This window comes from Eptatretus burgeri, chromosome 6, assembly GCF_056783735.1.
Source record: "Eptatretus burgeri isolate ZD-2024b chromosome 6, Ebu_testis_v1, whole genome shotgun sequence".
Classification (NCBI taxonomy): domain Eukaryota; kingdom Metazoa; phylum Chordata; class Myxini; order Myxiniformes; family Myxinidae; genus Eptatretus; species Eptatretus burgeri.
Window position 1 is genome coordinate 96452963 of NC_140966.1, and position 12500 is coordinate 96465462.

General features: G+C 43.4%; 1 protein-coding gene and 1 pseudogene across 2 annotated transcripts in view; one reads left to right on the forward strand and one right to left on the reverse strand.

The window, feature by feature from the left end:
* The window catches only part of LOC147025399 (protein kinase C alpha type-like), a 325473-nt gene that overhangs the window by 122250 nt on the left and 190723 nt on the right, over positions 1 to 12500 (forward strand). For both annotated transcript variants that reach the window (XM_085886367.1, XM_085886366.1), the window contains exon 4: positions 5421 to 5532. In XM_085886367.1, coding sequence (XP_085742493.1) covers positions 5421 to 5532 — 112 coding nt within the window. The remainder of the gene's footprint in view (positions 1 to 5420; positions 5533 to 12500) is intronic.
* Positions 5650 to 8883, reverse strand: LOC147025401 (uncharacterized; annotated as a pseudogene).

Below are 12500 nucleotides of genomic sequence, written 5' to 3' on the forward strand. Positions count from 1 at the left end.
TCAGTGAATACAATGGCGATTTCGATGAAACTTGGTTGGTAGGTTCATACCATGACCTAGTTATGTACAAATGAGAACCGTTGCTATGGACACCACCGTTGCCTGGCAACGGAACTTTGAAATTTTTGAAAAATCATCAAAAAAAATTTATTTTTTCGAAAAGCAAAAATCGGGCGACGAGCGACTGTGGGCAGTACATTCAGCCATATTGTCAAAAATTTCCAGCCGGATCCTATGAAAACTGTCGGAGAAGATAGACTTTGAATGAACCCTGGTCAAAAACAACAAAAAAACGAAGTTCGTTATATCTCAGACTATGAGGCAGATATACATGAAACTGGTATGGTAGGTTCATGGTATGTCCTAGCTATGTGTGAGAAAGAACCGTTGCTACGGACCCCTCCGTTGCCTAGCAATGGCCAGAAAACCTCTAAATGTGGGGGTATTTTAATGAAAAAACAATCTGCAGCATTAACCCTTGAAGCAAGAATCATGAATTTTCTTGTGCTTAATCCTCAGGTCATTCCCCATCGAATGGGCCAATCGCGTCAGGTTCTATTGGGTAGTCGACTACCCATGTCCGCCTACCGGCTTGTCTGTCTGTCTGTCTGTCTGTCTGTCTGTCCCGAGCATAGCTCCGTGGGTTTTGATCCGATCCTGATAAAATTTTGGTGGGAGGTTTATATCATGATCTAGTTGTGTTTTCCTGAGAATGGGCGTGGTGCGCCCATTTTGGGTGGATCTCCACCCAAAAAACATGTTTTTAAGGGGTAGCCGATTTCAAATTGCATCTTCTCCTCCGGGTTTTGTAGAATCTGACGGGTTTCGGTATTTGGTTAGCCCAATGGCACCTGCATAGCCCTACGGAGCTCGAAATTTCATTTTTGTCACAAGGTCACGAACTTAGAAAATTGCAAATTTTGACATAAAAATTTATCTTCTCTGAGGGGTTTGTCGAATCTGGCAGGAGTTTCAGTATTTGGTTAGCCCAATGGCACCTGCATAGCCCCATGGAGCTCGAATTTTAATTTTCGTCCCAAGGTCAAGGTCACAAGGTCACAAACTTAGAAAATTGTGAATTGTGTTTTTAGGGGGTAGCCAATTTCAATTTGCATCTTCTCCTCGGGGGTTTGTCGAATCTGGCAGGGGTTTTCGGCAGGAATCTGGTATTTGGTTAGCCCAATGGCTCCTGCATAGCCCCACGGAGCTCAATTCTTCATTTTCGTCCCAATGTCAAGGTCACAAGTTCACAAACTTAGAAAATTGCGAATTTTGACATAAATTGTCACAAGGTCACGAACTTAGAAAATTGCGAATTGTGTTTTTAGGGGGTAGCTGATAGCCCCACGGAGCTTGATTTTTCATTTTCGTCCCAAGGTCAAGGTCACAAGGTCACAAATTTAGAAAACTGCGAATTTTGACATAAAAATCATACGACCGCCCAAACTTTGAGAGCTCGGATGACAATATTTTTTAGGCATAATCTTGAGGTCATTCCCCACCTAAAGTCTTGAAACCATTTTGCTCGATCTTGAACACCTTGCCTGTGGCGCCCCCTTCAACTTTGTTTTTACGCTGATTTCATCAAAGTATGGATAATCCGAGGAGTGCGAAATGCCATATAGCCTATATGACGTTGTATTGTTCCTGGAATGTTCCAGAGGAAGTTTTGCACCAAAGGTCATAATCCTTGACCTTTGACCTTTAAAGTTCACAAAGGTCAAATTTTCAAAGTTGTGGGAATCGAACCGGGTTTTCGACCTTCTTCGACGAACTAACTCCAATAAGCTATAGCACGTATCCTGATTCCTTATTTTAATGCCCACAACATTGTTTTGTGACCTTTAAAGGTTATGCAAAGGTAAAATTTTTAAAGTTGTTGAACGAAACCGAGTTTTCGACATTTTCAGCTAATAACCTGTCACTCGTACCACATCATGTTGATCATTTTTATAACTTGGTCAAACATTATCACAATGTCTCATCCTTGACTTCTGAAACAATCTACATGGTCAAATACCGCTCGTGAACCATCGTCGTCTTCAGACTTGTTATTATTTTTTTTTTGGTTTGTTGTTTATAACCTCCACCATCAAAGGTGAAGGAGGTTATGTTATCACCCCTTTCTGTCTGTTTGTCTATCTGTTTGTGTGCAGGATATCTCACAAAGTTGCACACGGATCCGGATGAAATTTTGTAGACATGTCCGGTGTTTGACAAGGATGAACTGATTAGATTTTGGTTGAGATCCGGATGCAGATTCAACTACTAGAATTTTCTAAGTGATTCTTCACCATTGAGAGATCGGGCCAAAAACGATATATAGCACGATGTCTCAAAAAGTTGCGGACGGACAAGTTGGGTGTGTGACAAGGAAGAATTGATTCGATTTTGGTGAAGATCCGAATCCGGATCTGGATACGAGAATTATTTAATTTTTAAAGTGATTCTTCACCATTGAGAGATTGGGCCAAAAATGATATAGTACTGTATAGCATGATGTTTCAAAAATGTGTTGGGCCCGATATGTTCTCGTGGATCAAGAATTACGTGGCGGAGGTATACGCTCTACCGATGGAGTGCCCTTCTAGTTTATGGTATTTATCCATTTACCTGAAGGTGTTGCCATGCTTTTTTGAACCCTTAGATCCTGATCATGCACTTTGGGCTCTGCCAGCTAAAGCGTTGCCTCCCTCTGGTGGTCTTTCAGTGGTCAGTGTGCACGTTGTTATGTGCCCACTGTATCGTAAGGTTTTCTTGATTTTTATTTTTATTTTGAGTGATATGAGCAGCGGTAGCACACAAATGTGTGTGCGCGCACTGTCCTATTGAACATTCCTGGAGCATTTGCTGGTCCACAGGGTTTCAATTTTACATCTTCATACTCACCATTTCTATTTTGGAACCAAAATATTATTTCTAAATATTTGTGTCCGGTAAAGTGAAAATGGTAATCCGACGGGATTGCACAGAGGTTGTGGGTGCACTTCCCCCCTGGAGGTGTCTGGCGTGGGTTCAATTCTCAACCTGACTACAAAACTGTCGGGTTGGTGTTTCATTGGCAGAGCATTTCATCAATAAGTGCGCTTCAATTTAGTGGGCAGGGTGTTGCGTCGAATGGACGTGAAGGTGGAGATCCGTCTGCTCGCATTATTTAATAATAATGTGAAGTAGGTAGACGTTAAAGATGCCGCAGTGTCTTCTGAGGAAGAATGGACAAGTTATCACCAACACCCTGTGCAAAATCCAAATTTCTCCCATAACTGACTGCTGAGAAGGCAATTGCAAACCACCCAGCGTGATTTGAGGAGGAGAGGAGACACAGAGAAATGAATGTCAGACACAGTCATTGTGATTGTTTTCATTATGTGAGTTGGTTAAAATGTAAAAGGGAACTTTGAGGGGAATTGGGCATGCCATTATCTCATGGTACCCCCCCTGGAGCACATTAAAATCCCAGCTGTGCCATTTTCTACAGGCAGAGGTGTCGCTAGCTTCCAAAAAGATTTGGGGCCCGGGCTCCCTCGAACCTCAGATTCCCACCTCCAACCCCAATAAAACATTTAGCACAGTGACGCATGTAGGAAAATAGGCCAATCATTATCAAGTGGCCTATCGCAGCCAAGGGGTTAAACTAGATTTGGGGCACTTGCCCCATCGGCCAGTGCCCAGTGACGCCAGTGGCTGCAGGTAGTGTGAATTAGTCAGCTGACTTCCAGCTTTGAATTTGGTTCGTGTACTCACACACTTGCACACTCACACACGAACTTCTATTAGAGAAAGATCTTTAACTTGCACAGCAACTTAAATGTAGATGGGACTGCTGGATTTTTTTATCCCCCATTGGATGACGAGTTAAACTAGAGAGAAGTCGATGGCATGTCATGATGAATCCCCACATTTCCCACCTATTGAGCAAAGTTGAAAGATGGCAAAAGGGTCCACAAGGAATGACCCAATGTCAAATTTAGAGTTAAATGTTTTTCTCAATTTGACCCCTGTGACTTGAAGTCCACACCCCCACGGACATGAACCGAGGGTCAAATCAAAAAAAACTCCACCACAGGGGGGCAGGGTCAAAATGATACTGCTCCTGCACCTTCTGTGGCCTTGTGGTGATCATAACTGCCAAGGTGGTGAATTTCTGCACAACCGTTTAGGAGGAGATAGTGTGGCAGATATACAGACGGATGGAGCCGATTACAATATCCCCCTTGCCCCCACTTTTTTGTTTTTAAAGCTCGGGAATAAAAGCCGAGATGGTGATTTAATTCCTTTGGTACGAGGTCTCTGCGGAGAATCCTTGGCTATCGCTGGTCGGACTTTGTGTTCAACGAGCGGTTGCTGAGAGAGACTCAAATGAGATTTGTTACCTGCATAGTCCGTGAGCGTCAGCTGCGGCTGTATGGACATGTGGCTCGTTTTCCTGACGCTGATCCTGCTCACCAGGTTCTCTCAGCGAGGGAGTCTCGTGAGTGGAGGAGGCCAATGAGCCGACCACGTGCCTCGTGGTTGCAGCAGGTTAATCAGCATCTCAAGGAGATGGGGATAGGCCAGACATCTGCCTGGGGGATGGCCAGACGGAGGTCCCTGGAGTACCGGTGGAAAGTGGACGCAGCAACGCGCTGCTCCGGAGGATGCTCCCATACCTGACCTGACGTGACAAAAAATTGCTGCGTTCTCCTGTTGGCACAGCATCACAATGACAATTTATAGTTCAGCCTTCAACCATGAAGAATTGAAACCATACTCTGTTAGCTGAAGGGTGAGTACATGACCAACCAAACTTTTCATCACTTGTGATGTCACTTCACTTTTTGGTGAAGAATTTGGTGTCTTCCATTGCTTTTTGAAGGAGAAATGGTTCTGTCCTTGCTAAACAGTTATACTTGTTACCCAGCTGGTTATAGGTACATGTTTCAGGTCGTCTGATAATTATCTGTGTTCCAGATATTCCACTGATGACTACAAGCATTGTCGTGTTGCAGCCATAGGCAGCTGCCTCGTTTATTGAGCTCATGTTTTATGAGACTTAGTAGTCCTTATTGGATTTGTGGATAGTCATCATGGTTAAAAGTGCGTAAGATTATTCCACTAACTTGTCACCAATACAGAGTCTTTGGGCCTGAGTGAGTCAGCCTCTGTGCCTCGTTTGATTTAAAAAAAAAATCAATTGGATGACGCATGTCTTTCCACATTTTGATGTTCTATGTTTTACAACTAATCAAAAGAACTGTCAGGTTACGAGATGTTAAATCATTAAGTCTGGTTAATTTTATGAGTTCGATGAAACTTTGGGCACCTTATCTTTTACTGGACAACCACAATAGCATCACCTACAGCTTTCTTGATTTTGCTAAGGTGCAATTCAGCATTTTTAAGACCACATTGACTAACAGTCTCTACTCCTTGTCTGCCAGGATCCACGGAGCAAGCACAAGTTCAAGGCCCACACTTACAGTGGGCCAACCTTTTGCGATCACTGCGGCTCATTGCTCTACGGCCTTTTGCACCAGGGCATGAAGTGCGACAGTGAGTTCCTTCGGGCAGGACAAGATGGGAACATTGCATTTTGAGTCGCATGAGATATCTGTTGCACCACAAACATCCTACGATTGTGCGGTATAACTTTCATCCATTTGGCTCGGATTACGGAGTGACTCGTTTTCCTTTGTCAAACATCTTAACCTTCAGACAACCAATGTGGTACAGTTATACCCAAACTCTTGTGTGAACCGAATACCTTTGTGTTGACAGTCGTCCGAATGTTAATGTGAATATGACAATTTATTAAAGGGAACCGCAAGTCAAAATTTGCCATCTAAGTATTATGCCATTTATGATCATTATTTTTTAAATTAATTTCATGTTTTCTCATTGAGTGGTTAAAAAAAAAAAAAAATATATATATATATATATATATATATATATATATATATATATATATATATATATATATATATATATATATATATATATCTATATATTAATACTGAAGGACCAATTTTGTGCTCCTCCTCGCGGTCGCGTCACGTTTTTCTCGGTACTGTGACCTGGACTGAAAGAAACTTCGTACCTGTTAGAGTGCATCGCACATCGTGGCAATAGTCAACTTTCAACACTGAAGTAGAAAAAAATCACTTTTCGTTTACATGGAGACGTGTGACGTCACCGCTGAGAGGCGTAAGGACGTCATGACATCATCGGTCATTCGCTGACGTCATTACGTCTGTCGCCGAAGGACCAATTTTGTGCTCCTCCTCGCGGTCGCGTCACATTTTTCTCGGTACTGTGACTTGAGAAGTTTTGACACGGTGTTTGTACGTCAAAGTGGACACATGCACAAATCAGGGGACTTCTTCACAAGGAGTAGTGTACACCAAAAATGTCGTGTACAAGGACGTTTTGTAGGCCTCATTAGGTAAGGCCATGGAGTACATCGACTGGGAACCGGCTCTTACAAGAGCCGCCACTGGGTGTCATATTGGGCTCATGGAACGGGATCCGTCTGTGACGGGGTTTCGGCTAGTATATATAAATTCTACAGTCCGGTCCCAAGTGTGTATGCGTACTCTCAGTAAAGCAATTCATTCTATCTGGCTGTCTGGCAGTCAAAGAAAATTGAAAATCATTCCAAACAGGAAACTTGCTGTTTTTACGGATATCATGAAGGACACAAACAACGGGCACGAATAATTAATTCAACTTGTTGAATAAGGTGGTAAAAGAGGGTGCGTCGATGGCAGTAAACTTCTGATTCAATGAAATTTGTTTGTTTTAATTCTGCAGTCTTTGAAACTTTTATATTATTTCAATTGAATTATATTTTCATATATATATACATATATTGTTACGGCCACGGGTTCCGAGTGTATTATGAGGGGGTTAAATCCCTGCTTGTCCTCGGAAGAGCCGGACCTGGTAGTCCATTTGCCATCCTTATGAGTTCAATCGCGGACCTTGCAATCGTCTATTGTACAAAGTTTTAAAGTTGATTTGCTATCCCACTGGGTCTCTGAAGCAATTCAGCTTGGTTGTCCTCGGACCAACTTTGGGCAATTTTTTAAATATGCAAATTAGGGCCACCATTACCAAAAAACCTATTTTCTTCAGTATCTTTGCAACTCTGAATGATAATGGCACAAAAATGTTATCTAGACCTATGTTTTCATGGTCAAGGATTACGATAAAGGCATGCAAAAAGTTATTACATGTATTTATTTTGTCTGTATATAAAGTAATTGCCGCCATTACCCCAAAACCTATTTTCTGCACTACCTTTGCAACTATGCATGGTAATGTCACAAACATGGTGTCTATACCTATGTTTTCATGGTCATTGATTATGATAAAGACATTTACAAAGTTTTCAAATGTATATATTTTGCCTGAATGTAAATTATTTGCAGCTGCTGTCTTGCGCAGGCGTGGGATCAAAAGGTTCATAACCCCAGGTCGAGTATTACCCAGCTCTATGATGCCAGCCAGATTCTGCTGGAACTCATGAGCCATGACGTGGGTCTCTCGGCGTCCATTGGGAGTTGAAACCAGGAGATCAAAATTGTCGAACCACCCAAAGATTGGCCCCATCCTCCGTTCCAAGCCCATGGCCTGATGTAGCACACTGCTCTTTTCACCCGCAAATTTTGCAGCTGATTTGCGGAAACGTATGATCTCGTCATAGGAGACTATGAAACTGTGATCATGTAGGAGCTTGATCAACTCTGAACTCCCATACCTGTGATGAAGCTTCACTGCCAGCCCCAGCGTTGTCTGGGTTCTAGTGCCTGCGATGTGACTTTGTACAGCTTGGGTTAGACTGAGAGACTTTTTTTTGTCACACTCCCCCCCCGAAACCAATTCTGAAATTATCTTGAGCAGTGTGGTGCTAGTTTGTTTGAGTGTGTTGTTGTACGTGAATTCTCCGAGATCATAGTTTGCGCTATTGTACTATACAGCTTGTGCCTCACCTTTGACCTGCCTTACCACAGCGTCCACACTGTCTTCGTCAACTGAATCGACCTCGACCAGCTTCAAGGATTTACCCACAAGGTGTCTAAACCCTACAACTGAGGCACAACCCTCTATACGTATAACGACAATGTCATTACCTAAATAGTTTGTGAGATTTTGGAACATCTGCCTGCGAGATAACAATCCACCTAAACGACAGTACATATCATGTAATTCAATAGCTGTCCATGTACGGAGTTGTTGGTTCGCTTACATGTCATTAATTACCGAATTCAGAGCATCATCATCGATTACATCAGAGTTCATTGACAAATTGGTATACTTAGGAATAACCATGAACGCATCATAACACTTCTTATGGTATTGCGCGTCTGCGGCAGGTAAATCTGTAAGAACACCTTTGATGCGGATTTCAACCTTTCTACCCCAATCATCATTTCTCTGCTCACATAAATCTAAAAGTACATATTTGAAAGGTGTAAGACCAAGGCGATCACTGGTCTCGCACTGGATTATATGCTCCCACCTGTCAGGGTGTTTGGGGTCTTTAGGAAGACAGTCATCACCACAGATCAAACAATGTTTTTTTAATTGAAACGTTGGAAGTTGAAACCTTCTAACTCTGCTCGTCTCTGGTTCACTCTCTGTTGTTGAAAAGTCTTCTTTCCTTTCCCTGGCTATATACTTAGCCACATTCTGTTTGGACGTGTAAGTACAGTAACACGTCTTATGACATTCCACAGATAAATTCTCTCCCTGTGAGTACAAAATGGCCTGTAACTTGACATGAACATCATCCTCACCCCTGTCTTTACTCCGCTGAATCATTGTCCTGATGCCTTGGACTCTGACTGTCTGATGGGGTCCCTTCTCACAGCAGATCAGGAGGAGACACGTTTCGCTAGCCATCTCGATCACCTGAAAGAGAATCGAGTATGTTTTGAGAGCCGTCACAGTTATGTCATATATATATATATATATATATATATATATATATATATATATATATATATATATATATATATATATATATATATATATATATATATACATGTGATAACTTTTTACATGCCTTTATCGTAATCCTTGACCATGAAAACATAAGTCTAGACACCATGTTTGTGACATTACCATGCATAGTTGCAAAGATATTGAAGAAAATAGGTTTTTCGGTAATGGTGGCCCTAATTTGCATATTTAAAAAAATGCCCAAATTTGTTTCGAGGACAACCAAGCTGAATTGCTTCAGGGACCCCATGGGATTGCAAATCCACCAAAAAACCTTATACTGTAGACCATTGCCAGGTTCTCCAAATGGCAAATGGACTATGGGGCCACCGCTCACAATTAACTTTGTGGTATGGTGGATTGCTTAAGAACCACAATTGCCAATCAGTTAACCACGAGTTCCAGTGTCCACCATTTAATTTTGCAGTTTAACGAGAGGTCACATGGTTTCCTGAATGGGGAGCGCGCCCTCAGCAATGCACCAATCTTATCTTGATTGGATCTTAATTAGGGTGGCCGAGCGTTTAACCGCTGGTGCGTGCCGACTATTACAGGTCAATTTGTGTGGTAATTACCTCCCAGTCTATCTCTGTTCAGACAATGCTAAATCAATGGAAGGAAAGGACAAGCACGGACAAGTTGGAACCTCAATAAATCAAGCAAAATAATCGCAAGCAAATAAATAATCAATCAGGCACTGAGAGAAAAAGGGACAAAGAGCAGAGTCTTATCTCTCTGCCTTACTTAACAATTAAACACAATAAAAGGGTACACAGCAGATCATTCAGGGAAAGAGAAATTCAGTCTCGCTCACCAAATAAAAGTCGTCGCTCATCAAATAAAAATGTCCTGAAATGTGTGAGCATGCCTTGTCCATTGCCAGCACCCAGCCTTGCCGTGCACCCACTTGCGAACAGGCTTGAATGCCAAACAACATCATGTCATCACCCCCAGGAACCAGGGACGCCAAGAATCAGGTACGCCAAGAGCAGGTCACGAGCATTAATGGTCCAAGCGTCACCCACCTCCAGGAGCCACCAGGAGCCACAACTGACGGACAGCTGTGAGAAGCTAAGGAGCTGTGGGGCACTGTGAGAAGCTGTAAGGTGCTGAGGCTGTCACCAACTCAGTGGTGCCGTCTGACTGGTGCCGACTGACTGATTGGAACTGACTGAAATACTCTCAAAGCTGTCAGAACCGCTACCAGCTATCGCCAACTGACCGGTGGTCAACTGACTGAAAAAGCCGTCTGACTGACTGTCGCAAAACTGACCGTCGCCAACTGACTCTCAAACTGACTGGTCTGACTGACTCCTTCAGCCGTCTGACTAACACCGACTGACTGGTTGTCGACTGACCTGAAAGAAAAAGCCGTCTGACTGACGCCGACTCACTGACGCCAACTGACTCAAAGCCGTCGCCACCTGACTGGTCACGAACGGGCCTCTCATCCTCTTTTTACAGGTGGCCCGTCTGGGCGGCGCAGACTCCAGCCAAATCCACCCTGCCCCATTTGCGAATCGTTGCCCGTGACAACCTGCCCATTCAGCGACCATTCCTGGCCTACGACGCCATGCCTGAGGATGAACGGCAGAAAGCAGCCATTTGTCAGAATTACCGAGCAAAAACGTGAAGCGCTCATAAAACATCAACAATTATCACCTCAATGTTCAGCCCGATATTAAAAAGAGCCAGTTAGCAACCATAAAGCTGCTGAACAGGGTGTTAAATGTCGATGGAAAAAGGCGGGTGTCGGTGTCGGTGAAAGAAGTGGGTGTCAACGTCGATGGAAAAAGGCGGTTGTCGGTGTCGGTGAAAGAAGTGGGTGTCAACGTCGATGGAAAAAGGCGGGTGTCGGCATTGGTGAAAGAAGTGGGTGTCAACGTTGATGGAAAAAGGTGGGTGGCGAGCCTCCATTGGGCTAACTGCCATCTCACGTGCATGAATGTGTCTGTCGTAAAGGGAAAAAGGAGCTTTCCATAACAGAGGGAATCTATTCTTTACCCTTCTCAACGCGTCACATTTAGAATCCCACCAAACATGGGGATAGGTCTATCCTGGACATGCATTTGGGGAAATAACTATCTGAGGATCTGGACGTTTGTATGCATTCGTCGGATCGGATTCTGAATTCCATAACAATGAATATATATATATATATATATATATATATATATATATATATATATATATATATATATATATATATATATATATATATATATATATATATATAGTCATCCCCTGCTATATCGCGCTTCACCTATCGCTCCCCCGGTTCATCGCGGGTTTTCCCTTGGAACGTAACTAATTTTTTTCTGCGGATTCCACCGGTATATCGCGGTAAGAATATATAAAATATAAATTATTTAAGCAATAAATTATAACGTGTGGCGCTTGACCAGTCACACACCGCACGAGACAAAGTTCCGCTTGTGAACTTCGAATATTTTCTACGTTTTTTTCTCCAAGCCCTACGATGCCGCCCAAACGCCCAGCACCTTCTCAGGCTTCTGGCAAGGAACCGAAGCGCCAGACGAAAGCCCTGACGCTCCAGGAGAAGGTTAAGGGGCTTGATATGCTTCGGGAAGGAAAAAGGTTTGCCGCAGTTGGACGCCATTATGGTTTGAATGAATCGACCATACGCTACATCAAGAAGGACGAAGCCAACATCAGGAGCCTATCAAACCCAATCGTGTTTATACATCTCCCAGCGTTTAATATTCACTCGATATAAATCAAACCCAATCGTGTTTATACATCGCCCAGCGTTTAATATTGTTGCGAATTCGCGCCCGCCGACGTGCGATCGGCCACGTGACTCGAATCACGGCACGTCGCCCACTGGACGGACAATTCTGTCGTGACCCTCTCGGACTAACGCCGGGAGCTAGTCACGGGTGGGCCTTTCGGCCTCACCACGATCGTGCCAATCGGCCACCCGCGTGGGATAGGGTTGGTCGCCAAACACGACCTACCTAAGTACCCACGCGGATGGTAAACCCGGCGATCGCACCTCACCACAGGTCGACTCCGGATACGGGCCGCTTAAGCGGTCCGTTCCGCAATATCGGGATAACCGAGCGGTGTTATCGTCGGCCTCGACGGTTCCGATGAATTATCGGGCGTATTAAGCCCACGCCGAACCCGTTACGTGAAGCAAGATGGAGATTCAACAATGGGAAGGACGCAGCGAAACGGGGAACAAGTTCACACAAGCACTTTATTCAGACAGACACAGAGCACACATATACAGCCAACAGAATCAGAAATGCACATATAGTCGACCGAGAATTAACAGGGTCTATCTGACATTTCATTCAAATTTAGAAGAAGTCCATGTATAAGGGCAACAGAGGAAACTAAGTAAGATTATTTTATGTAACCTTGATATGTACCTGTTATGTAGCACACGATATGAAAATAAAATGTTATGAGATAGCGGCAATTCCACTTTGAATTTTTGATTACATTTTTCTCAAACTTTAAAAAAGTGTAGTTGGACCCTGTTAATTCTC